The sequence below is a fragment of the Protopterus annectens genome, chromosome 5.part0 (assembly GCF_019279795.1).
Source record: "Protopterus annectens isolate FY-2018-M chromosome 5.part0, PAN1.0, whole genome shotgun sequence".
Lineage (NCBI taxonomy): Eukaryota > Metazoa > Chordata > Ceratodontiformes > Protopteridae > Protopterus > Protopterus annectens.
Genome location: NC_056735.1, coordinates 751,285,559 through 751,313,128, shown reverse-complemented (window position 1 = coordinate 751,313,128; position 27,570 = coordinate 751,285,559). Strand labels below are relative to the sequence as shown.

The 27,570-nt window shown below is 44.8% G+C and overlaps 1 protein-coding gene across 2 annotated transcripts in view; it reads right to left on the bottom strand.

The window, feature by feature from the left end:
* Nucleotides 1-761: 761 nt before the first annotated feature.
* MSANTD4 (Myb/SANT DNA binding domain containing 4 with coiled-coils) overlaps nucleotides 762-27,570 on the bottom strand; it is a 268,707-nt gene continuing 241,898 nt past the window's right edge. For both annotated transcript variants that reach the window (XM_044072599.1, XM_044072598.1), the window contains exon 3: nucleotides 762-1,555. In XM_044072599.1, coding sequence (XP_043928534.1) covers nucleotides 980-1,555 — 576 coding nt within the window. In that variant the 3' untranslated portion in view covers nucleotides 762-979. The remainder of the gene's footprint in view (nucleotides 1,556-27,570) is intronic.

Here is a 27,570-nt window from a genome sequence, read left to right as displayed (position 1 = left end):
CTAAGTCTGAAGACCACTACTTAAGATAATGAAACTGCAAAAGGGTGAATTTCCAGTTCATAGCCATATTAATGTAACTTCATGTATCAGACCTTCTCAGCTACTGGGAGAGCCCATTCTTTTACCAGAAACTTGCTAGCACCTAACCTATGAGAAATTACTTTTTTATTGAAAACCAATTTCTTATGGGTTTGCTTAGATTAGTATTAAGAAATGTAATTATTGAGTTTCCAGCCATGAGAAATTACTTTTTTGACGTACTATTGTACCACTGACCGAAATTAAGCTGGAATACTCACAGAGCCACCCAATCCAGTACTGATAAGCACACCCTGACTGGTCACCACTGATAGCAGTCACCTTTCAGAGATCAATACAACAGAAGACAGACCAATAACTGGCAATGCTCCAACAAAAGCTACCACAAATATATGCACAATATGGGGGTCATACTATTATCAGTAGACAGCTAATATTCTTCCTGAATGAATTATATCAGTTAGTTCATCATCATGATACTGTCAAGGTAAAATGGTAGGAGACCGAATACATCTAATTATAAAGCAGATATCAAACACACAATACATGAATGTACTTACTTTTTTGGTGGTTGGAGAGGAGTAGAAAAGGCTTTAATACTTCAGAATGGCCATCTCTCAGTTACATAGCTAAAATAACAAATGTGCAAATTGTGGCTAAAATTTAAAACTTCCTAAGACAGAAACTAATGCTACAGCACAAAATAAAGGGATACTCAGAGGTAGTCAATCAGCACCTCCCTCAGCATAGCACTGAGTTCTTTAATGCATGTACAAAATAAGTACTAGCCATCAAGCTATGAAAACCAACAGTGGCTTCTCAGCAAGGTCCTAATCGTTATTCTGGTCTAGTGTTAACTGCCAGAGTACTGGCATTTTTTTAAACCGTATACAATATTTAGACTACGACTGATTAAATCTGTTTAAACACTGAATAAATGTTATGGTGCAAGTCCATCTCTTTGGATCCGAAGGCGTTCTTTCTCAACTTGCAAACGCTCCTTCTCAATCTGCAGTTTTTCAGTTTCAAATTTTAAAAATTGCAGCCTTTCTTTTTCCAACTGTAAGCGCTCTTTTTCAAGCTTCAGTTTTTCTGTTTCCAAGTCAACAGGCTGCAGAACAGGTTTTTCTGCTGGTGCTTGTTCGCTTTCAGCAGGTTTATCTGCCTGACTCAGTAACAGCCTAAGCCTCTCTCTTTCAATCTGTAGACGCTCCTTCTCCAACTGCAGCCTTTCATTTTCCATATCTAGGTGTCGTAACCTCTCTTTTTCAATTTGTAACCGTTCTTTTTCTACAATGAGCCTTTCAGCTTCTATGTCCATTCTTTGCTTTTCTAGCTCTAATCGTTGTTTCTCTAGAGAAATAAGTATATGAGAATCCTCATATGCTGCGCGTTCCTGTGAGGAACTTAAAGTTCCAAATTCTTCAATCTGAGGAAATCCTTCAGGAAGTTCATCATCTCCCTTAGAGCAAGGTAAAACAGCAGACAGACTTTCATCCTCTTCTTCAATTTCAAACTGAAATAAAAAAAAAAAAAAAACTTCAGCTTATTGCTATTGTATGAAGCAAGCAAATTATCAGACAATATTACTGATCATGATCAAAGACAACAATACAATCTTACCATTCCAGTGCTGCCTAGCCATCTGATGCAGCTACAAGGAGCCAAATTACAGTGCTGACATTTCAGGTTTAGTTAATGTATTTACAGCCAGAGAGCTGGGCAAAGCAAATTAGGGTGAGCTACTGCTGGCCAACTATTTTCCCTGCTAGGGATCATTATCACAGAAGTGTACTTTAGTGAAGGCTATGAGCTTGCTCCACGAGCCCAGAGGCATTTGGGTGTGGTGGTGGTAGAGGAAGGGATGAATGACTAATCGATGCACGCTGGAAGCATGGCTGCACTATCCTGCACTTGCATAGTTCCACTTACTACCTAGCTACTGAGGACACTGTGCAGGTAACAGAAGGAGAATGCAATACGATTTGCTTTCATAATAATGGCAGCAACCTTCTTTTCTCTAAGGACTGCCTGGATAATAAGGAAAGTACAGTTGTGTACACTCACCATAAATGTAGATGTTCGAGTGTATTCACTGTTGCAGTCATCACACTTGGGTTATCCTGCCACGGGTAGCCCTCAGTCAGCCCGAATACCAGAGGCTTAGTATTTCTGCGTCGGTTGCTGTCGCTTCAAGACTGACGTCAGGTCATCAGAGGTATATAAACAGGCAGCTGACGCCATTACATCAGTTTTTCTTGCCCCAAATGTCAGGAGCCCCCAAATAGGGAGCTAAGTTATGGTGGAAAAACACCACCAGTAAAAAGTAAATACCAATAGCCCAGCAAGGACTGAGGAAGAGAGAGAGAGAGACATGGGGGTTGGTGGATGGGAAACCAAGACTGCAAAAGTGAATACACTTGAACATCTACATTTATGGTAAGTGTACACAACTGTACTATGTTCTTCATATTTCACTGTTGTAGTCATCACACTTGGGTTGATTCCCAAAGCTGAAGAATGGGTGGAGGCAGTCAAGAAGAGTTGGGGCTGGCTAGTATGCCCTGCAGGACTGCTGTTGCAAAGCCCGCCCTGGATTTGGAAAAGATGGGCAGGTGGTAATGCTTGGTGAAGGTATGAACAGAAAGTACAGTTGTGTACACTTACCATAAATGTAGATGTTCGAGTGTATTCACTGTTGCAGTCATTACATTTGGGTTATCTGCTTGCAGTAGCCCTCAGTCGGCCCAATTAACAAAGTCTTGGGTCCTGCGTCAGTTGCTATCCCTTCTTCCATGACGTCAGGTCGTCAGGGGTATAAAACATGCAGCCGACGCCATTACATCAGTTTGTATTGCACCAGATATCAGGTGCCCCCCTAATGGGAAGCAATTAAATCTATAAATACAAGGATATACCTCCAACAGAAAAGCAACTACACCAAACAGCTTTTGAGCATAGTAAGTGAGAGTAGAGGTATAGCCAAAAGAAGAAAGGGGGCTGGAGGGAGGGTAACCAGGACTGCAACAGTAAATACACTCGAACATCTACATTTATGTTAAGTGTGCACAACTGTACTATGTTCTTAGTGTTTCACTGTTGCAGTCATTGCATTTGGGTAGATTCCCAAAGCTAAGGTTGGGAGGAGGAATTTAAATAGAATTAGGACCAGCTATAAGGCCCTGCAAGACTGCAGAGGCAAAACCAGCTCTGGATTAAGAGAAAATTGGTAAATGATAATGCTTGGTGAAAGTATGTACAGAACTCCAGGTAGCAGCTTCTAGTATGTCCCTGGTAGGGACACCCCTGATAAAGGCTGTAGAGGTAGATGCAGCCCTGGTTGAATGGGGTCTGATGCCCTGTGAGATAGGTTTTCCATGGTGCTTATAGCAGAAATGAATGCAGTGGCCTATCCATTTTGAAATGGTTTGTTTTGAAATAGCTTTCCCCTCTGTCCCTGCAGCAAATGCCACCAGCAGTTGTTCAGATTTTCTTTGAGGTTTAGTCTTGTCCAAGTAGAATCTAAGTTGTCTGTGAACATCTAAAGAGTGCAGTATCTGTTCCCCTTTGTTCTGTGGGTTAGGAAAGAAGGTAGGCAAATAAACGGACTGATTAAGAGCCACACTGGATACTACCTTGGGCATTTGGGAGAGACTGGTTCTGAGGGACACCCTGTCCGCATGAAAGATGATGAAAGGTTCCACTGCCATAAGGGCCTGTAATTTAGATACCCATCTTGCAGAAGTGATTGCTAAAAGGAAAGCTGTTTTCCAGGAAAGGAATTTTAAATCTACAGTAGCAGCTGGCTCGAAAGTAGGAAGAGTTTCTCCAAGACAAAGTTAAGATCCCAAGCTGGAGTTGCAGCTCTCCTGGGTGGCCTTACATTTCTGGCCCCTCTGAGGAACTGCTTGAGCAGTGGGTGAGAGAAGAGGGGAGGCTCTGTGCTATAATGAGCTGAAATGGCTGAGGTATGAATTCTGATGGAGGAAAAGGACAAGCCGTTATGAAGCATCTCAGTCAAGTACTGTAAAATCGGAGGTAAATTGGGCACTGCTACGTTCATTCCTTGAGACTGGTTCCAGGCACAAAATCTTTTCCATTTTGCAGCACAAGATTTTCTAGTACTAGGCCTCCTTGCCCCTAACATGATATCCATCACTGACTGAGGGATGGTAAAAGGAGATATTAGGTAATTAGCCAGGCTGCTAGGTTCAGGGTTTGCAGCTGAGGGTGCAGAATCTGGTTCTCCTGCTGAGACAACAGGGAAGGAGTCTGAGGCAGGTGCCATGGAGCCAAGCGTGACACACTGCGCAAGAGTGGGTACCAGTGTTGGCGAGGCCAGTCTGGTGCAATTAAAATCATCCTTGGCTTGCCTGTTTGATCTTTAGTAGTACCTTGGAGAGCAGAGGCAGAGGAGGAAAGGCATAAACTGATAGGTTTTTCCAAGTGAAGGACAGAGCATCCACTTTCCAAGCTAGCTTGTGGGGAATCCTTGTGCAAAATTTGTCCAATTGATGGTTCTGGGGGGAGCCCAACAGGTCTATATCTGGGCTCCCCCATTTGCTTGTCAACATGTTGAAAATCCTTGGTTCCACTTTCCACTCATATGGGTCCATGAGGTTTCTGCCTAGTCCATCTGCCAGTGTATTTAGTTTTCCTGGCAGGAATTGAGCTTGAAGATTCACTTGGTAGCTCAAAGCTGTGTTCCACAATGCCATGGCTAGTCTGCAGAGGGGGTAAGAATGTGCACCCCCCTGCTTGTTTATGTAACACATGACAGTGGTGTTGTCCGTTTTTACCATTAGTTGTCCTGGAAGAATGTGGTCCTTGAAGGCTGTCAGAGCATTCTGTACAGCTTCAACATTTCCTTTTGATTTATGTGCAGGTGCATTTGACTTGGGTTCCATTTGCCCTGAATGCACTTCCCAGGTGAGCTCCCCATGCATAGTCTGATGCATCTGTTGTTAAGATTTGGGCGGCAGGGGGTAATGTCCATGGTAGTCCCCTGTTTTGGTGGCAGGCCTCTTCCCACCAAAGGAACTCTAGGCGTAGGCAAGGTATGATAGGAATCCTTGCTTCTAGATCCTGTGAATGTTGACACCATAGGCTTTTGAGATATCACTGTAGTTTTCTCATATGCAGCCTTGCATATGGAATTAGAAGAATGCAGGAGGCCATGAACCCCAAGGCTTGCAGTATTTGCCTTGCAGATAGCTGGGGTTTTGTGGCCACTTGTTTGAAGTAGGTTGTCAAAAGAATCCGTTTCTCTGGCGTGAGGAAAGCCATCTGTCAAGTTGTATTCAAGCCTTTTCCCAGGAATATCATTTGTTGACAGGGTACCAGGTGTGATTTATTTTCGTTTATGGTGAACCCCAGACAAGTCAGTACCTTTTGAACAAAGGCCAGATGATTCAAAAAAAGAATGACTGGCTTTCTGCCTGAATTAGACAATCATCCAGGTATGGGTATATTTGAATATTTCTTTGCCTGCAAAATGCAATGACTGGAGCAATGGTACTTTGTGAATACCCTGGGCACAGTAGATAAGCTAAAGGGCAGTGCAGAGAACTGATAGTCCATGTAGCCTGCTTTGAAAAGTAGATATCTTCTGCAAGACTTCCTGATAGGGATGTGCAGGTATGCTTCTTTTAAGTCTAGTGTTGCCAACCATGCATCTTTGCCTAGCATAGGAAGAAGCTGGTGAAGAGTCAGCATCTTAAATTCTGGAATCACCAGAAAGGTGTTTAGGAGTAGAAAGGTCCAGGATAGGACACCATGCACTGCCTTTTCTGGGTACCAGGAAGTCTGAATAGAAACCTTGTCCCTTTTCCTCTTCTGGTACCAATTGAATAGCCCCCATGAATAAGAGACAGAGTACTTGATTTTGGGCTTCTGCCCACTGATATGGGGGTAGATCTGGCCACCCGCTTGGTGTTGGTAACGTGTGGAAGTGAAATCTGTATCCTTGGGACACTACATTTAAAACCCATTTGTCCTGAGTAATGAGTTCCCAGTTTTTGGCTTGCAGACCAATCTTTCCGCCTAAAGGAGCATTCAGTTGGAAGTGCTTGGAAGTTTTAAAAACAAGTCATTGAGACAGTTTTCCATAGGGGGGAGTCTTACTACTCGCAGATTTGGGTGCGGAAACCCCCCACTGCTTAGTCTTGTCTGTCCCTTGAGACTGAAACCTGGGGTTTCTGCTGTGTTTGGGTTTGGCTTGAGAAGACCTGGAAGGGGCTGGAAAGGACCAAGTTTTAGAGGGCCAGTGCTTACTAAATCTAGGAGGCTAAACTTTTAAGAAATCTTTAACAGTTTGCATAGATTTAGCTTTATCTTCCATCTTTTTAAGAACTTCCTCAGCCTTGTTGCCAAACAGGCGGTCCTGATTTAAGGGAGCATCCAACAATTTAGCTTTAACTTGATCAGGCAAAGATTGCGCCTTAAGCCAAGCATGCCTTCTGAGCACAGATCCAGTAACAGCAGCCCTGCAAGAGGCCTCTAATGAATCAAATCCACAATGTTTTCCAACCTGTTCAGCAGAATGCATTAAATCCTGTAATTCTTTATTTTCAGCACAGTCAGGAATCAACATAATTTTTTGTTTAAGTACTCCAATAACATGTTGTTGATACTTTAACATATGAAACTGGCAGTTTAAAGCCCTAATGGTCAATGTTGCAGAAGTGTAAACCTTCTTACCCTATCTATCCAGTGCCCTGGAGTCTCTATCAGAGGCGGTAGGATTTTTAGTAGAAGCCTTAATGCCCTTGGGTCCCTGTAAAATTGTCTCTGGATCCGCAATAGGATTTTTAAAAAGGAACTTGTGTGAATCAGGAACCCTGTAATATCTGTCAGGTTTTCCGGGAGCAGGAGGCAAAGAATCAGGGGTCAAACTAGATTCTGAAAAGGCATCATCAACAATGTCTAGTACAGGAGGTATAGTTAAAGGCCTATGCTGAGGCAGGAGTAAGAAATCCCTAAGCCTCTTTTTTGAATCAGAAAAATCCATCTTTCCCAGTGGAAATGCTCCCTTAGAGTATGTAAGCTTTCACCAAAAGCAAAATCCTCTGGAGGGGAAGCAGAAGGAATGGAGTCCTCTGCATCAGAATCCTCATAAGTAGACAAGTGCAAATCCAGATCATCAGAAGAATCAGAAAAATCAGAATCCTGGTCAGAAGATTCATAAACAACTTCAGTCCTAGGTCTCATAGAAGGGGGAGGTTGGCTTCCTCTCATTAGAGTTATAAGATCTTCAGCCATTCTTATTTGTTCTTTAGGCATACAGGCCTGAGCATCTGGCCTGGGCGTCAGTTTTTTAGGCATGGTTCGAGATTTTGGCCTAAATGAAGAAGGAGGCGTCGATTTAATATGCAAGTCCGTAGGCCTAAATACACCCTCAGAAGCCGGTGCCTGCACACGGCTCCGGACCCATCCAAGGTAGAGACACCCACAGGTTCCATAGTTGAAGCATCTCGCGGCATACTGGACTCCGAATGGGTCTTAGTAGAGGTCTGCGAGTCAGAAGTAGCAGGTATCAGGGGCTGCGAAAGTGCCTCACTGAGTACCGGCGAACTGGCGACTGGCTTAGGAGAAGCATCGTCGGCAGCTTTGGACCTTGGCGGCCTGTCTCTGTCTTTATCTTTGTGTTTGTCGGAATCCCGGTAGTCGGATGGCTAACCGATGACATTTCTGGATAATTAAACTGAGAAGCAAAATATTTAGAGGCAAAAATATACCGACGATGGATAGTGTGCTGATTAAATAAAGCACAAAACCAACAGCAAGGTACATTGTGGTCAGGGCCTAGGCAAGGAATACAGTACGAATGAAAATCTTTGTGAGGTATTTGCTTTCCACAGGTAATGCAATTATTAACTTTTACTGACATTGGAAAGGAGCAAGAAAGAGTTTCCCCAGCAGGGTACTTAGCTTTAGTTGAAGACTTCGGTTCTGAAACTCGAAAATGAAAATTTCAGGAGTCGGCCGATCGGCACTTGCGAACTGCTTCTGCTTCAGGCACCGCACAGCAAGAAAGACTGATGCAATGGCATTGGCTGCATGTTCTATTCCCCTGACTAACTGACATGGAAGAAGGGACAACAACTGATGCAGGACCCAAGATTTTGTTAATCAGGCTGACTGAGGGCTACTGCAAGCAGATAACCCAGATGTAATGACTGCAACAGTGAAACACAAAGAACATCTCCAAGTAGCTGCTTCCAGAATGTCCCTGGTAGGGACTCCTCTGAGAAAGGCTGTAGAGGTTGAAGTTGCCATAGGAGAATGCATTCTGACCCCCTGAGGGGGTGGCTTCCCATGGTGTTTGCAACAGAAATGGATACAGTGTGCTATCCATTTGGAGATGGTTTGTTTTGATATGGCCTTGCCTTTTGTCCCTGGTGCAAAGCTTACTAGTAACTGGTCAGATTTCCTAAAGGGCTTAGACCTATCAAGGTAGAATCTGAGCTGTGTGTGCACGTGAGTGCAGGATTCTTTCCCCCTTATTTTGAGGATTAGGGAAAAAGGTGGGCAAATGGATAGACTGGATGAGAGCCACAATGGACACCACTTTAGGCATCAAAGTTGGGTTGGTCCTGAGTGAGACTGTCAGCATGAAAAATAATGAAGGGTTCCACAACCATAAATGCTTGTAGCTCAGACACTCTTCTAGATGAAGTGATGGCCAGAAGCAAGGCTGTTTTCCCAAGAAAGAAATTTTAACTCTGCTGATGCTGCAGGCTCAAAGGGGGGTAAGCATGAGCTTTTCCAACACAAAGTTAAGGTCCCAAGCAGGGGTGGTTGCTCTTCTTGGTGGCCATAAGTTGTTAGCCCCTCTTAGGAACTGCTTGATGAGAGGGTGAGAGAAGAGAGGTGGCTCCATGATGTAATGAGCAGAGATGGCAGAGGCATGGATCATAATGGAAGAGAAGGACAGGCCTCTGTGGAGTATGTCTGCTAGGTAATCTAGGATAAGAGGTAAGGAGGGCCTGTGCTGTATCCACTCCTTTAGTGTGAACCCAGAAACAATACCTTTTCCACTTGTCAGCATAGGATTTCCTTGTACTGGGTCATCTGGCTTCACGTATGACATCCAGTACTTGCTTGCTTAGGTTGGCTACTGGAGGAGAATTCAAGGAATAAGCCAGGCTGCAAGGTTCAGGGTTTGCAATTGTGGATGCAAGAACTGTCCCTCCTGCTGAGTTGGGAGAGTTGGGATCTGTGGTAGGTGCCATGGGGGCACTGGTGACAGACTGCGCAGTGGTGGGTACCAGTGTTGGCGTGGCCAGTCTGAGGCAATTAGGATTGCTCTTGGTCTTTCCTCCCTTAGCTTGAGTAATACTCTTGCAAGAGGTGGCAGAGGGGAAAATGCATAGACTGAGAGGTTTTCCCCACTGGAAGGATAGGGCATTCACTTTCCAGGCCTTGCCGTGAGGTACCCTGGTGCAGCATTTGCCAAGCTGGTGATTGTAGTGGGAGGCAAATAGGTCCACCTCCGGGGTACCCCATTTCTAGGTCACAAGACTGAAGGTGTTGTGGTTTAATTGCCACTCGTGTGGGTCTAGGAGATTTCTGCTTAAGCTGTCTACCACAGAGTTTTGATTGCCTGGCAGGAATTGAGCTTGCAGGTGAATATGCATGGCTGAGGCAGTGTTCCACAGGGTCATGGCTAGCCTACATAGTGGGTAAGAGTTGGTTCCCCCATGCTTGTTGATGTACCACATCACTGTGGTGTTGTCGGTTTTGATTAGTAGGGGCCCCGGTGTGAGTAAGGATCTGAAATCTGTCAGAGCACTCTGATCAGCTAGCATCTCTTTTTAGTTGATGTGCAGATGAATCTGATTTGGACTCCAGTGGCCCTGAATGCACCTGCTATCCAGATGTGCACCCCAGGCATAGTCTGATGCATCTGTGGTTAGGGTATGGGTGGCATGGGGTTGTGTAAAGGGAAGACCCTTGTTGTGGTTGCATGTTGCTGCCCACCAAAGGAACTCTTTCCTTAGACAAGGTATTATAGGAATGATAGTTTCCAGGTCCTGAAAATGTTGGCACCAAAGACTTAAGTACCACTGAAGTTTCCTCATATGCAGTCTGGCATATGGAATTAGTAGAATGCAGGAGGCCATGAACCCTAGAGCCTGCAGGATTTTCCTTGTGGATAGCTGTGTTCTGGTGGCCATTTGAGCAAAGTAGCCTGTCAGACAGGTTTGTTCTGGAGTAAGAAATGCCATCTGGGTTGCGGTGTCCAAGCTTGCTCCCAGGAATACAATTTTTTGACTGGGGACTAGTTTTGATTTATTTTCGTTGATAGTGTACCCCAGGGAGGTTAGAAGGCCCTTTACAAATGTCAGGTGCTGCAACAGCTTTCCCTGACTGTCCGCCTGAATCAGGCAATAGTCCAAGTAAGGGTAAATTTGAATATTTCTCTGTCTGCAGTATGCAATGGCTGGAGCCAGACATTTTGTGAAAACTCTGGGAGCAGTGGCTATGCCAAAGGGAAGTGCAGAGAATTGATAATGCATAGATCCTGCTCTAAAACGTAGATATTTCCTGCAGAAGTCCCTGACTGGGATGTGCAGATAGGCCTCCTTTAGGTCTAGGGTGGCTAGCCAGGCATCTTTGGACAGCATAGGGAGAAGTTGCTGTAGGGTGAGCATTTTGACTTTCGGTACCACCAGGAAGGTGTTTAGAATGGATAGACTGGGCGCCATGTGCCCTCTTCTGGGTACCAGGAAGAGTCTGGAATAAAAATCTTGGCCTACCTGTTCTTCAGGAGCAGGGACTGAACTTGGTTTTGTGCCTCTGCCCACTGGTTTGGAGGAAGGTCTGGGAACCCTTTTGGGGTTGGCAGTGTGTGGAAATAAAATTTGTACCCTTGGGATACTATGTTGAGGACCCATCGATCATTGGTGATGGAGGGCCAGTTTTTTGCATGGTGGGCAAGTTTTCCTCCTAGGGGCACGAGCAATTCAGCAGAGGTGAGGACTGGAGCTGAGAAGTCATTGTGAATTCTTTCCGTAAGGGGATGGCTTAGCACTCCCTGCTTTAGAAGTGGAGGTACTCCATTGCTTAGATCTCTGCATACCCTGAGACTGTAATCTGGGGTGTCTTGTTTCCCCTGGGTCTAGTTTGAGCTGGCCTTGAGGGGGCTGGAAAGGACCAATGTTTTGAGGGGCAATGCCTACTGAATCGTGGAGGCTGCACATGCAAAAAATCTTTCACTGTCTGCATAGACTTAGCCTTTTCTTCCATCTTTTTTAAAACCTCTTCTGCTTTGGTGCCATACAGATTGTCCTTGTTCAGAGCAGCGTCCAATAATTTTGATTTGACATGGTCTGGCAAGGTCTGCTCCTTAAGCCAGGCATGCCTTCCAAGTTCAGAACCTGTGACTGCTGCCCTGCAAGACACTTCTAGGGCGTCAGACCCACATTGCAGGGTATGCTTGCTGACTTGATTTTCAGAATGCATAAGCTCCTGTAATTTTTTATTTTCTGCACAGTCAGGAAAGGTAGATAATTTTTTCTTAAGTTCCATAGTATATTGCTGGTATTTCAGCATGTGGAAGCGAAAATTCAATGCTCTAATGGCGAGAGTTGCAGAGGTGTATACTTTTTTACCCCATCTGTCTAAAGCTCAGGAATCCCTGTCTGAAGGGGTGGGATTCTTAGCCATAGTTGCCTTTATTCCTTTAGGTCCTTGGGAGATTACCTCTGGGTCAGCAGTAGGATTTTTGAAGAGAAATTTGTGAGAGTCAGTGACTCTAATACCTATCAAGTTTTCCTTGGAGCAGGGGGGTAAAGTATCAAGAGTTAGGCTGGATTCCATAAAGACATCATCCACAACATCCAGAACAGGAAGGATAGCTAAGGGTCTGTGTTGCGGTAAATCTAAAAATTCCCTGAGTCTCTTTTTGGACTGAGGATAATCCTGGCATTCTCAATGGAAATGCTCTCTCAAAGTATGTAAGGTTTCACCAGAAGAAAAATCTTCTGGAGGGGAGGCAGAAGGAATGGATTCCTCTACAGCCGAATCCTCAAAGGGAGATAAAGGCATGTCTTCATATTCAGAAACCTCAGAGGCATCAGACTCCTGGTCAGATAAAGCTGCTTGGGACAAGTCTCTTTCTTTTAGCAGAGGAAGGCTGGCTTCCCCTAATCAGCATGATCAGGTCTTCTGCCATTTTAAGCATCTGAGACTGTGGCAAGGAAGTGGTCGTTTGAGTTTAGGTCGTCAGTTTTACAGGGGTAGCTCGTACTCTTGGCCTTAGAAACTCAGTAGTTTTAGAAAGAACTGAACACGCAAAAGAAGTCGTCAGTTTAAGTCGAATATCGGTAGTGAGAAGAACTTCCTCAGAAGCCAATGCCGCACAGTGGCTCCAGACCCATCCAAGGTAGAGACATTCGCAGGTTCTGTAGTCAAAGAAGAGTCCCGTGGCATACCGGACTCCAAAAAGGGCTCAGTAGCGGCCTGCGAATCCATCGCAGTGGGCATCAGGGGCTGCAAAAATGCTTCACTGAGTACCGGTAAACTGGTGACTAGCTTAACGGAAGCATCGTCGGCAGTTTTGGACCTGTGCGGTCTCTGTCTTTATCCTTATGTTTTTTCAGAAGATCGGTAGTCGGATAGCTTACCGAAGCCATTTCGGAATACGGAAATTGAGAATGGAGGTATTTAGCTACAATAAGGGCCCAACAATGAACAGTTCAGGCATTGAACAAGGCACAAAACCGACAGTGAGGTACATCGTGGTCTGGGCCTAAACAGGTGATGCAGTGAGAATGGAAATCATGGTGTGGTGTTTGCTTTCCACAGGCGAGGCAACTGTTAACTTTTTCTGAAATCGGTTAGAGCAAGAAAAAAGGATCCCCAACAAGGTACTAAACTCAGGTAGTGGCCAACTGGCACTCTTGTGAACTGCTTCTGGTTCAGGCTCCTCGGCAAGAAAGACTGATGTAATGGCGTCAGCTGCCTGTTTTTATACCTCTGATGACCCAATGTCAGTCTTGAAGCGACAGCAACTGACGCAGAAATACTAAGCCTCTGGTATTCGGGCTGATTGAGGGCTACCCCTGGCAGGATAACCCAAGTGTGATGACGGCAACAGTGAAACACAAAGAACATCTACCAAAAGGCAAATCTGAACTCAGTACTTATTTCGGCTCACTAAAAAAAAAAAAAAAATCATGCTTATTAGACACTTTTTGCAAGCTATTTTGATGGTGTGCTTGTACCGAAACTTCTACTAATTTCTAGAAGTGGTTATATCCTACCTTCTTAGCAGCTCAACCTATTGAAGGCACTTCTACATTCATACCAGATTAATTCCTTGTGTAAGAGCCTCAGGGATAAGATAAGAATGATTTTATTTGCAATCACTCTATGACATTACCTCTGTGAATGTGACTCTTGCTCGAGATATTTTCAACCATCCCCACCTGTACATTCTCACTTTATCCAATCTGTTTGCTTAAAATAAGGGAGTCTGTTACTACATTATTGTAAAATTTCTATCCAGATTATGGACAAATCATCATGTACATAAAATGTTCTCTATGTCAGCCAAATTACTTGTCTAACACTTCAATATCTTGCGGCTTTCTTTTCCTTCACTATTTTGAGCCTTTCTAATCTAGTGAAATATATCACTATCAAACTATTTTGGTTACGTATACAGTCCATGAAAGGCACTGCAATAAAGTAATTTCAACATGTGGTATAAATTACCTGGTTTTGTGTTTACCTAGTTGTATCTAAAAATGTTTAGACACAAAGCTTCAAATAACTCATTAAAAGAGAAAAAAAAATCTTCCAGTCTTGACTCTGGATGGTAGCACTACACTAGACAGTACAGTTGTGTAAGCAAACTTTCTGTAACAGTGGATGTTTGAATGATCACTGCTGCAACAGCCTAAGCTACACTGGTTATACCCTGCACATAACCAGCCTGCTTCCAATGCTTCATGGACACCTTCTGTGTGTCCAAAAAGTTAATTCAGCTTGACTTGAGATGAAGAAACAGAGTGGTTTGGGTGTCAAGACCTTCAGAACTTTCACACCAATTTACAGAGAGGGACTACAGCCCTGGTCAATGATAGGAAATGAAACACAGAAGGTCCTCACCATGGCAACAAAAACATGAGGGGGATGAAGGGAGGGAGTGGCTACTGCAGCACTGATCAAACATCTACTGTTATGGTGAGTTTACTTACACAACTGTACTATGCTCATCAGTATGATCACTGTTGCAGTAGCCTTAGTTATATGGGAAATTCATCATAGATTGGACTGACTGGGTGGAGGAAGGAGAGGGGTCCAGCATGGTCATAGCAAAGCCTGACCTGCACCTGGAGAAGAAATCTGTTTTTTTAGAGTTTTGTAAAGTAAGACACAGAGGAACAAGTTGCTACCTCTACAATCCTATCCCTTCCAAAATGCCAAAGATGAAGCCAAGGGCCTGGGAGAATGAGTTCTCACTCTGCCTGGAAGTGCCTTATTGTGGTGGGTATAACAAAAGGTAATAGCATGAGACAACCATTTGTAAACACTGCTTTGACACAGGTTGTCCTTTTCTTACTAGAACAAGAAAAGTGAACCACTGTTAAGTTCCTAAAATATTTTGTTCTGTCAAGAGAGTACCAGAGTTGTCTATGGACATACGTGGTATGGCATATCCTTTCTCCCTCATTTTTATGTTCCAGAAAGAAGACAGGGAGATGGATAGCTTGGTTCAAAGCAAACTCTGAAACCACTTTAGGTATAAATGAAGTATTAATTCTCAAGGAAATTCTATTTCTGTGGAAAATGAGATAAGGCTGACCCACCATAACAGCCTGCAACTCAGTATCTCCTCTTGCAGAGTACAGAGCAGTCAATAACACTGTTCTCATGTTAAGAACCTCGTCAGCCGGGTCTATATTATATGTTCGAAGTCCGAAAACTTTGAATCTCATATGGTCGATTCCATATGAGCAAAGTTTACTTCGAAAGTACAATACAAACAAAAAAATAAAAAATCCTACCTGAACGTTCTATGCAAGGGGGCAAGCCTCCCTGCACCCCCGCTACTTAAATATACCAACTCCGAGATCGCACTACATTGAAGTGAAGGGGAATATTCCCTACGGCGATGTCTGTTGTAATGTTCAGTGTTTGAAACTTCTCTCATATGATGTAGATCATATGGCATTCAAAGTTTTCAAACTTCGAACTTAGGATATAAACCAGTCAGCCTGATAACACTTGCTCCATTTGAGCAAAGTAACTTTTTCCAAAACATAATTAAGATCCCAAGGAGGAGCCTTGTTTTGTAAGACGCTTTCTATACAGCACCATTGCAAAAACATTTTTACAAGACATTGCATTGAATTAGTGAGGTCCATGGGCGTACACTCTAAAATGGCTGACAAATGAACCTTGAAGGAAGCATAAAACAGGCCAGAGGATAGTAACTCACACAAACAATAGAAAAGCAAGAGAAGCACAAGCCCTGAAAAGGGTTTTGGTTACTGTTTTGGCACCAGCTAGAGAATATTTTCCATTTACTAATAAATGATTTTCTAGTAGCAGGTTTTCTTGACCACTTTAATACCTGCTGTACAGCCTTAGAAAATATCTACCTAAAAGATATTAAAACTCTACCATCCTGGAAGTTAGTTGTAGTTATTTGGGCTCAGTATGTTTCAAACACCCCTTGTCCTCTGTGAGTAGGTCCAGTTTGCAGGGAAGTTTGTAGTAACTGCTCTTGGACATTTCCAAAAGAAGGAAGAGCCACTGTAATCTGAGCTAGAAGGGAGTCATCACAATGAGCTTTGTAAAGTCCTTCTGAATTTTCAGATTACCCTGGATATTAGCAGAAATGCTGGAAAGCATACAGGAAGATTCCCGTTAAACAAAAAGAAACGGCATCCATCTTCCAGGCCATCTTGCAAGGAGTCCTGGAGGGCAAGTTTACCAAATGACTGTTGTAAGTGGAGGCAAAAAGATCTACTGGAGGTAATCCTCACAGCTGTAGTAATTCCTGGAAAAGCAATGTAATCAGTTTGCATTTGTGGAGTCAGTCTTGGTCCTGCTTGGCTTGTCTGTCATACAATTTTGCTCTGACAGTTGTGTAATAGGCCTGTAATGTGAGACTGCATTGAAAAGCTAAATCCCAGGCTATTATGGCTAGTCTAACAGAAGGTATTATCAGGTTCCCCCTATTTATGTACTATACTGTTGTGGTACAGCCTGTAAACACCTTTGATGGACCTGGGGACCCTAAAAGACAGAGTGGAGAGCATTTATGAGTACCAACATTTCTTTTATGTTTATGGGCCTTGGTCTGTCTTTTCTGTTCCAAAGACCCTGCACTTTTATCCCCACAGACATTGTTCCCCAAGCAAAGTCTAAGGCATCTGTTGTCTTAGACAGAGCTGGAGTGGAAAGGGAAAATAGGAGACTATGACTCTAACCAAGTTGGTCTCTCTACCAAAAAAATCTCCCTTTTTACAAACCCAAAACTGGAATGTCAGGGGATGTTGATATTGGGACTACACAGATTTCAAGTATTACTGAAGTCTTCTCATGTAGAGTCTTGCCAGAAAAATCACAAGAATTATAAATGCCACGAGACCCATAAAAATGGAAAATTCCCTGGCTAAGTTGAGAGGGTGGGAGAAAAGAGGTGGCTCTGTGCTGAAATGAGCAGACATGGCAGAGGCATGAACTTTAAATGAAGAGAAGGATAGATCCCTGTGTAGTAGGTCAGCCAGGTAATCCAGGGTGAGAGGTAGGGAGGCTGTGCAGTTCCATCTCCCTTAGCCTGGATCCAGGTGCAAAACCTTTTCCACTTGTCAGCATAAGACTTCCTAGTGCTAGGGCATCTGGCCTCACGTATAACATCTAGAACTTGTTTGCTTAGATTGGCAGCTTGTGCACTGGTCAGGGAATATGCCAGGTTGCCAGACTGAGGATCTACAATTGGGGATGCATGAATTCTCCATTCCTCTGGGTCAGGAGTGTTGGGATCTGAGGGAGATGCCATGGTGGCAGTGGTGACAGGCTTCGCAGCAGAGGGTACCAGTGCTAGTGTGGCAAGTTTGGTGCAATCGGGGTTGTCCTCGGTTTTTCCTCCCTTATTTTGAGCAGTACCCTTGTAATGAGTGGTGGAGGGGGGAATGCATATACCGAGAGGTTGACTCACTGGAAGGATAGAGGATACACTTTCCAGGCCTTGCTGTGAGGTTCCCTGGTGCAGAATTTGCTAAGCTGATGGCTGGAGTGGGAAGCAAAGAGGTCGATCTTCTGGGTGCCCCATTTCTGGGTTACAAGGGTAAAGGTTCTGTGGCTTATCTGCCACTTGTGTGGGTCTAGACTTCTGCTTAAGTTGTTTGCCAGAGAGTTTAGAGAGCCTGGCAGGAATTGTGCTAGCAGGTGTAGTTGCATGGCTGAGGCTGTGTGCCAAAGGGTCATGGTGACCCTGCACAGAGGGTACGAGTGAGTCTCTCCCTGCTTGTTGATATACCACATCACAGTGGTGTTATCTGTTTTGATCAGTAGAGGCCCTAGGGAGAGTAGGGGTCTGAAGGCTGTCAGAGCTTGCTGAACAGCTAACATCTCTTTTTGGTTGATGTGCAGTTGTATTTGGTTTTGGGCTCCATTGGCCCTGAATGCATCTGACGTCCAGGTGTGCACCCCAGGCATAGTCTGATGCGTCTGTGGAGAGGGTCTGGGCGGCATGGGGTTGTGATTGCATGCTGCTGCCCACCAAAGGAAATCTTTCCTTAAGCAAGGTATGATTGGTATAAGAGTTTCCAGGTCTTGGGAGTATTGACACCAAAGGCTTTTTAGGTACCACTGTAGTTTCCTCATATGCAGTCTGGCATATGGAAGGAGTAGAATGCAAGAAGCCATGAACCCCAGAGCTTGCAGGATTTTCCTTGCTGATAACTGGGGTCTGGTGGCTAGTTGAGAGATGTAGGTCGTTAGGTAGGTTTTGTTTTTCTGGTGTAAGGAATGCCATCTGGGATGCCGTGTCCAGGCTTGCTCCCTGGAATACAATTCTTTGCGTGGGTACTAGTTTGGATTTCTTTTCATTGATAGTATACCCCAGGGAGGTCAGTAGGTCCTTCACAAAGGGCAAGTGCTTTAGCAGCTTTTCCTGTCTGCCTGAATCAGGCAGTTGTCTAAGTATGGGTACATTTGAATATTTCTTTGACTGCAAAAAGCAACGGCAGGAGCCAGGCATTTTGTGAAAACTCTGGGAGCAGTGGATAAGCCATAGGGAAGCACAGAGAACTGAAAGTGCAGTGATCCCGCCCTGACACGGATGTGTAGGTAAGCCTCTTTTAGGTCTAGGGTGGCTAACTAAGCATCCTTGGAGAGCATAGGTAGAAGCTGCTGGAGGGTGAGCATTTTGAATTTTGGTATCACCAGGAAAGTGTTTAGGATGGATAGATAGAGGATGTGGCAGCCAGAAGCCCTCTTTTCTGGGTACCAGGAAGAGGGTGTGGAGTAGAAACCTTGGCCTACCTGTTCTGCAGGAACATGCTCTATTGCCCTCATCGAGAGCAGGGAAAGCACTTGCTTTTTGGCCTCTGCCCACTGGTTTGGGGGAAGATCTGGGAACTCTTTTGGGGTTGGTAGAATGTGGAAATAAAATGTGTATCCCTAGGACACTATGTTGAGGACCCAGCAGTCGTTGGTAATGGTGGCCCAGGTGCTTGCGTGGAAGGACAGCTTTCTTCCTAGGGGCAAGAGCAGGTGGGCAGAGGGAGGGGGAAGTATGAAGTCATTGTGAGTTCTTAGCACAAGGGGGTGGCTTAGCACTCCTTGGTTTTGAACAGGAGGAACACCATTGCTCAGATCTTTGCATTCCCTAGGGTGGCTGTCTGGGACGCCTGCTTCCCCTGGGATTGGGCTGAGGTGACCTGGAGGGGGCAAGAAAGGACCAGTGCTTCCTGCCTACTTACCTCTGTGGCTGGACCTGCAAGAAGCATTTAACTGTCTGCATAGATTTAGCTTTTTCATCCATCTTTTTTAAGGCTTCCTCTGGCTTGGTGCCAAATAAGTTGCTTTGTGCAGTGATGGGTCCAATAATTTGGATTTGACATGGTCTGGCAAGTTCCTTTAGCCAAGCATGCCTTCTAAGGACAGAACCAGTGACTGCTGCCCTGCAAGATGCTTCTAGGGCAGCAAAATCACACTGTATGGTGTGCTTAGTTACTTGACTTGCAGAATGCATTAACTCTTGTAACTCTATTTTCTGCACAAGCAGGAAAGGAAGATATTTTCTATTTGAGGAGTTCCATGGTATCTTGCTGATATTTCAGCATATGGAACTGACAATTTAGTGCTCTAATAGCAAGAGTAGCAGAGGTGTATGCTTTTTTACCCCATCTGTCTAATCCTCGGGAATCCCTATCTGAGGGAGTGGGATTCTTAGCAGAAGTTGCTTTAAGTCCTTCAGGTCCTTGAGAGATAACCTCGGGGTCAGTAGTAGGATTTTTGAAAATAAATTTATGAGAGACAGGGACACTATAGTACCTGTCTGGTTTCCTGGGAGCAGGAGGGAGGGTGTCAGGAGTCAAACTGGATTCCATAAAAACATCATCCACAACATCCAGTACAGGAGGAATGGCCAGAGGTCTGTGCTGTGGAAGATCTAGGAATTCCCCAAGTCTCTTTTTTGACTGAGGGCAGTCCTGACATTCCCATTGGAAATGTTCCCTTAAGGTATGTAGGGTTCCCCAAAGGAAAAGTCCTAAGGTGGAGAGGCTGAAGGGATGGATTCTCTGCATGAGAATCCTCATATGCTGAGAGGGGTTGCATATCTTCATTATCAGATTCATCAAAGTCATCAGACTCCTGTTCAGATAAAGCTATTGGGGACAAATCTTTTTCTTTTGGAAGGGGTAGCCTGGCTTCCCCTGATAAGCATTATAAGATCTTCCACCATTTTAAGCATCTGAGACTGAGGCAAGGAAGCAGGTGCCCGAAATTGGGCCAGTTTCTTAGTTGTGGTTCGTGCCCTGGGCCTTAGAAACTCGGTAGTTTTCGAAAGAATGGTAGATGCGAAAGAAGTCATCAATCTGTGTTGAGAATCGGTAGTGCAAAGTACTTCCTCAGAAGCCGGTGCCTGTTCAGCGGCTCCAGACCCACAGACCCATCCAAGATAGAGACATCTGCAGGATACTTAGTTGATGAAGAGTCTCACGGCATAACGGACTCCGAAAGGGTCTCGGTAGTGGCCTGACTCCAAAAGGGTCTTGGTAGCGGCCTGCAAATCCACAGGCGTGGGCATCAGTGGCTGTGAAAGCACCTCACTGAGGATCGGAGAACTGATGACTAGCTTAACAGAAGCGCCGACGGCAGTTTTGGACATGTGCAGTCCGTCTCTGTCTTTATCTTTACATTTTTTTGGAAGATCTGCTGTCGGATGGCTTACCAAAGCCATATCGGAATTTGAGGACTGAGAGCAAAAATATCTAGCTACAATAAGGGCCCGATGATGTATAGTTCTGGCGTTGAACAGAGCACAAAAGCGACAGCGGGGATGTCATGGTCTGGGCCTAAGCAAGTGACACAGTAGGAATGAAAATCTCTGTGTGGTATTCTACTTTCCACAGGCGAGACAATTGTTAACTTTTTCTGACCGGTTAGAGCAAGAAAAAAGGATCCCCACTGGGCTACTTAGCTTTAGAAGACTTCAACTTCAATTTCAGAAACAAAAAACTCAGGTAGTGGCCAAGTGGCACTCGTGCAAATTGTTTCTGCTTCAGGCTCCTTGGCAAGAAAGACTGATGTAATGGTGTCGGCTGCCTTAATTTATAACACTGATGACTGACGTCAGTCCTGGAGCGACGGCAACCGACGCAGAAATACTAAGCCTCTGGTATTCCGGCCGACTGAGGGCTACCCTGCCAGGGATAACCCAAATGTGATGACTGCAACAATGAAACATGAAGAACATCAATGGCAGATGCACAGGCAGGTAGGATGAGATGGCAGAGGGATGCATAGGGCATGGAAGTGGCTGGTCACCATCAGGAAATCTGTATTTTTCCCCCACTGCAGTGCAACTGCAGTGTGATCTCGGAGACGGTACATATAGTTGGGGGTGTACAAAGCCCCCCTATCTGGGTGGGTTTACATACTGTGGTGTGTGAGATGGGGAAGTGTTGACCAACTAGTTAGTTACTTTCCCAGTCTCACACGTTCGCTGAAGTGAACGTTCATTGAATGAACGTTGCACAGTGGGCAGGAGAGTGTGGAAAGTTTGGATTAAGGATGCAGTTCAACTGACTCAAGGTTTGCAATGAAAGACAGTGGAGAATGTGTAGATGAGGAAAAATTCCAACTGAGCATTTTAAGACTTGGAGAAAGCATATGGCAAGGTTCCAAGAAAGCTGATTTAGGTAGTCCTACCATGGTCTAAAGTCCCGCCAAATTAGCAAGATTGGTTCAGGCTATGTACAGGGATACATTGACAAGCATGAACAGTGTCTGAACTAGCAGAAGGGTTGCCAGTGGGAATGGGTATATTTTTGGGGTTCAGCCTCAAGTCCAGTCCTGTTAAAACTAGTGTATTGTATAGGTTGTGGTGGACATACCAGTAAAGCTGATGTATGCAGAATGTGCACTACAATGCAGGCACAGAATAGGAACTTCAACAAGAGGGGAGTACTATACAAAACTGAAGCACACTGGATGGAACCTCTAAGCACAGACAAGTCAGTGATCATGGCAGTAATTGAGGTAAATCACAGGAAAATTAATACTCAAGAGAAAAACTACAGTTGTGTACACTTACCATAAATGTAGATGTTAGAGTGCATTTGCTGTTGCAGTCCTCACATATGAGTTATCCGACTCCTGGTAGCTCTCAGTCGGCCCGAACACCAGAGTCCTTGGAATATGATGTCTGCCGCCACCGCTTGTAAAACTGATGTCAGAATGTCAGGTATAAAGGGAGGCAGCCAACGCCATTTCCTCAGTTTTTCTTGCCTTAACTGTCAGGAGCCCCCAAAAGAAGGCTAACCCAGGAAGGGAGCACCCTGGACATGTCATACAAAAATAAAAATATATACAGTCTGTGTTGCAGGAAAAAAGGGGGAATGGAGGTTGGGAAACCAGGACTGCAACGGTGAATACACTTGAACATGTACATTTATGGTAAGTGTACACAACTGTACTATGTTCTTCGTGTTTCACTGTTGCAGTCCTCACATATGGGTTGATTCCCAAAGCCCAGGAAAAAAGAAAGGGCGGTGGAAGGATCACAGATTAAGGGTTGGTAAGAAGGCCCTGCAAAACTGCAGAGGCAAAACCAGCTGGATTTAGAAAACAAAGGTAGACTGTAATGCTTTGTGAAAGTATGGACAGAAGACCAAAAGGTAGGCAGTGGGCAGAAAGGCAGACCCTTGTTCTGAGAACAGGCTGTCGCCCACCAGAGGAACTCCATTTGTAGACAGTGAATTAGGGGAAGAATCAAGTCTAAGTCCTGTGCGTCTTGACACCAAAGATTCTTGAGGTACCACTGAAGTTCTCATATACAGCCTTGCATATGGGATCATCAAAATACATGAAGCCATGAGCCCCAGTGCTTCAGGAATTGCCTTGCAGAGAGCTGGGTCATGCTTGCCAAGTTCATGAAGTAAGCCGAAAGATCTGTTGAGGGAGGAATACCATCTGGGTGGCTGTATTCAGACTCGCTCCCAGGAAAACAATTTCCCTTGTAGGAACCAACTCTGACTTCTTTTCGTTGAGAGTGTATCCCAAAGAGGTGAGCGTGTACTTCACAAAATCCAAATCCTTTTTCAGTTGTTCTGGGGAGTGTGCTTGAATGAGGCAGTCGTCCGGGTAAGGAAAATTTTGAATGTTTCTCTGCCTGCAAAAAGCAATGGCTGGAACCAGGCACTTGGTAAAAACTCTGGGAGCAGTAGATAAGCCAAAGGGCAATGCAGAGAATTGAAAGTGCTGCTCCTCAGCCCTGAAGCGAAGGGACTGCTTGCAACTTTCCCTTATTGGTATGTGCAGATAAGACTCCTTGAGATACAAAGTTACCAGCCATGAATCCTTGCCCAGCATTGGTAGTAACTGTTGAAGGGGTGAGCATCTTGAATTTGGGAATCACCAGAAAAGTGTTTAGAACAGACAGATCCAGAACAGGGTGCCAGGTGCCCCCTTTCTTGGGTACCAGGAAAAGTTTTGAATAAAAACCTAGGCCTGCCTGATTTGTAGGAACTGGCTCTATAGCCCCCACAGTCAGTAGAGAAGAAATGTGAGTTTCTACCTCTGCCCTGAGAGTTCTGGATACGTCTGGGTATCATTGTAAAACAGGGAAGGTGTGAAAGTAAAACTTGTAACCTTGGTTTACTATACTGAACACCTATATGTCATCTGTGATGGTAGACCATACCACTGCGAACCTTCCCCCCAAAGGAAACCCAGGGCTCGCAGAGGTAGGCACAAGAAGGCCAGAGCCATTGAGAATGTTTGCTTTGGGAAGCTGGCTTTGAACTCCCCGATTTAGCAGAAGAATGCCATTGTTTAGCCCTTTGAGGGGCAGAAGCCTGCCCTCTGGAAGATCTGAAACCCCTAGGCGTAGAACAACCCTGCTATCCAGGATCAGGGAAAGACCAATTCTTGGAAGGATAATGCCTACTAAACCGAGGAGGCTGAACCTGAAGGAAACCTTTTACAGCTTGCATATGTTATGACTGGGAAGGAGGGAGGTCGCGAAGAAAGAAGAGAGAGAAGACACACTAATGGAACGCTATGGCACATAACTCTAAAATAATGGGAAACAAGGTGTGAGGAGTGGCCCAAGTGGCCGCTGTACACAAATAGTGTCCAAAGGAGTAGCTTTTAAAAAGCTGTAAGTAGAAGGAGCTCTAGTTTTCAAGTTGTTATTTGAAGCTTAACCTTAGGCAAGTTACTGTCTTTGTGAAAAACAGATAGGGGGGTCAAACCAAAGAGCATGAAGTTCAGTACAGAAATGAAGTGAATGCTTATTAACTAAAGTAGTAGAATTCAGTAAGACTTGTAAATCTTTGTTCCCCATCATGGAAGGAATATTTTCAAGTTTAGCCTTAATAACCTCCAAAGTATGCTGCTGATACTTAAGCATGTGAAAAAGACAATTCACGGATCTAATGGCAAGATTTGCAGAGGTATAGACTTTTTTACTCCACCTGTCAAAGGCCCTAGACTCCCTATCAGAAGGCACAGGGTTTTTAGCAATAGTAGCCTTAACACCCTTGGGGCCTTGAGAAATCATTTCTGGATCAGCAGTAAGGTTTTTTTAAAAAAGGAATTGATGAGATTCAGGAACCCTATAATACACCTATCGGGTTTTCTGGGGGCAGGAAGAATAGAATTAGGAGTTAAAGAATTTTCGATGAAAACATCATCCACAACTTCCAAAACTGGAGGTATAGCCAGAGGCTCATGCTGTGGCAAATCCAAAAATTCCCTGATTCTTTTCTTAGACTGTAGAAAATCCTGACATTCCCATTTAAAATGCTCCCTAAGGGTATTCAAAGTATCCCCAAAGGAATAATCTTCCGGAGGGGAGGCAGAAGGGATAGAGTCCTCAGCATCAGAATCCTCAAAGCCAGAAAAAAGTTGAGAATTTCCTTCTTCACCAGCAGACATACTAGAAATCTCAGAATCTAAGACAGACAAAACATCAGGAGATAATTCCCTAGCCCTCTTTGAAGGGGGGGATGAGAGCCCCCTAAACAAGGAGAGAAGATCACCAGCCATCTTTACCAACTGGGACTGAGGCACAGGAGGGTAGGCTGATGCTTGTTTGTGAGTAGGTTTGCGGCTGGAAGGTTTACTAGCAATCTGGAGGGACTCGAGAGGCCTAGCAACTGCAAAAGTCTGAACTAAGGTAGTCGGTCTGGTTCTGGTCTCAAGTCGAAAAGAAGAGGCATTAGAAGCCGGTGCCTGCAAAGCGTGTCCGGACCCATCTGAGGCGGCGACAGGCAGAGGGTCTGAAGACGAAATAGCAGCCTGCGGCATGGGGGACTCTTAAGTCTCAGCAGAGGCTTGTGGCTGAAAAAGTACAGTTTTGTACCTACCATAAATGTAGATGTCCGATAGATATGCAACTGCAGTCATAACATATGGGTTGTCCTGCCTCAGGCAGCCCTCGGTCGGCCGAATTCCAAAGTCTGGGTCCGGCGTCGGCTGGTGTCGCCTCCTCTCCGACGTCACAACGGCTGGAGTATAAAGGCATCGGCCGATGCCATCTTCAGTGTTTCTTGCCCTAGGTGCCCTCCTAGGAAGGCTAAATTTGGTGAATGGATAAAAATAATTCCAAACATGCACAACAGTAATAAACAGACACACCACAGGAGATACCCCCAGCTAATAGGAATAGGGGTAGGGACCCATAAAGAAAGTTGCAGAGGGGTAGGAGGGTGGGAAAATCCGACTGCAGTTGCATATCTATCGGACATCTACATTTATGGTAGGTACAAAACTGTACTATGTCCTTCAAGAATGCAACTGCAGTCATAACATATGGGTTGAATACCACAGCCAAGCTGGGGGTGGAGGGATGGTGTAGCTAAAATCCCCTGCAGGACTGCCGAAGCAAAGCCTGCTTGGGATCTGGAGTATAAGGGCAGGTTGTAGTGCCTGGTAAATGTATGCACGGAGCTCCATGTAGCAGCCTCTAAAATGTCCTTTGTTGCCAACTCCTCTTAGGAAAGCTGTGGATGTGGCTATAGCTCTGGTGGAATGTGGCCTAATATTGGCTGGCACACCTTTTCCATGGAAAGAATAGCAGAATCTGATGCAATGTCCAATCCATTTTGAAATTGTTTGCTTGGAGATTGCTTTTCCTTGTACTCCAGCAGCATAAGCTACAAACAGTTGGTCAGACTTTCTGGTGGCCCTTGTTCTGTCCAAGTAGTAGCGTAGTTGCCTGTGTATGTCCAAAGTATGCAGCAGTTTTTCTCCCCTATTTTGAGGATTGGGGAAGAAAGTAGGCAGGTGAATAGCTTGATTTAGAGACACCCTGGAAATAACTTTTGGCATGAATGTTGGATTGGTTCTTAGAGAAACTCTGTCCCGATGAAAAATGAGGAAGGGAGGCACTGCCATGAGTGCCTGCATCTCAGACACTCTTCTTGCAGATGTGACTGCCAAAAGGAAGACCGTTTTCCATGATAGAAATTGCATTTCTGAAGTTGCTGCTGGCTCAAAAGGAGGAAGAGTTAATTTTTCCAAAACGTAATTGAGGTCCCATGCAGGTACTGGCTGTTTTCTGGGAGGTTTGATATTCTTTATCCCTCTTAGGAACTGTCTTAGCAAAGGATGTGAAAACACTGGAGGGTCACAATTGTATTTTGCTGAGATTGCTGAGGCGTGAATCTTTATAGAAGAGTATGAGAGCCCAGTATGAAACATTTCTGCCAAGTATTCATAGGGTCAGAGGCCACGGTCTGGTCAGAGTTAAGCTCAACAGCAATGGGTACCAGTGTTGCCTTGGCCAGTCTGGAGCTATCAAAATGCCTGTTGGTTGTTCTGCTTTGATCTTCAGTATCACCTTGGTCAGCAGAGGTAGAGGAGGGAATGCATAAATTTTTAGGGAATTCCAGCTGAAGGAGAGAACATCCGTTTTCCAGGCTAGAGGATGGTGGGTCCTTGTGCAGAACTTTTCCAGGTGATGATTTAAGTGGGAAGCAAAGAGATCTACGTCCGGCCTTCCCGAGGTCTTCGTTAGTTGTGAGAAAATGTGAGGATGCAGCATCCATTCGTGTGGATCCAAGAAATTTCTGCTCAGCTTGTCCGCCAGTACATTGTCCTTGCCTGGAACAAACTGGGATTGCAAATGTATCTTCAGGCTCAGGGATTTTTCCCAGAGAAGCATTGTTAGTCTGCAGAGGGGATAAGAATGAGTGCCACCCTGCTTGTTTATATACCACATGACAGTGGTGTTGTCTGTCCTTATTAGCAAATGTCCTTGTTATAGTGATTTTTCGAAAGTCTTGATGGCATGTATCACTGCCAACATCTCTTTTTGGTTTATGTGCAGATGTCTTTCCTTTGGTGTCCATAGACCTTGAATGCATCTGCCCTCCATGTGCGCCCCCATCCATGATCTGAGGCGTCTGTTGTAATCATTTGACCTGCTTGAGGTCTGTTGAAAGACACACCTTTGTTTAACTGACTGGCTTGAGCCCACCACAAAAATTCCTTTTGGAGCCATGGAATAAGTGGGATTACGTCCTCTAGGCTTTAGCTGTGTTGAGACCATAAGTTTTTTAAATACCATTGCAGCTTTCTCATATGAAGTCTTGCCAAAGGTATCAGAAGAATGCAAGATGCCATGAATCCCAGGGCCTGCAGGATTTTCCTTGCAGTCAGCTGGGAGAGTTTTGCTAGGCCTTTGAAGTAGTCTGGTAACTGTTGCTGTTTTTCCTCTGTGAGGTATGCCATTTGAGTTACTGTGTCCAGTCTGGCTCCTAGGAAAATGATCTGTTGGGATGGCAGTAGTCTTGACTTCTGAATGTTGACTGTGTATCCCAAGACCTGCAG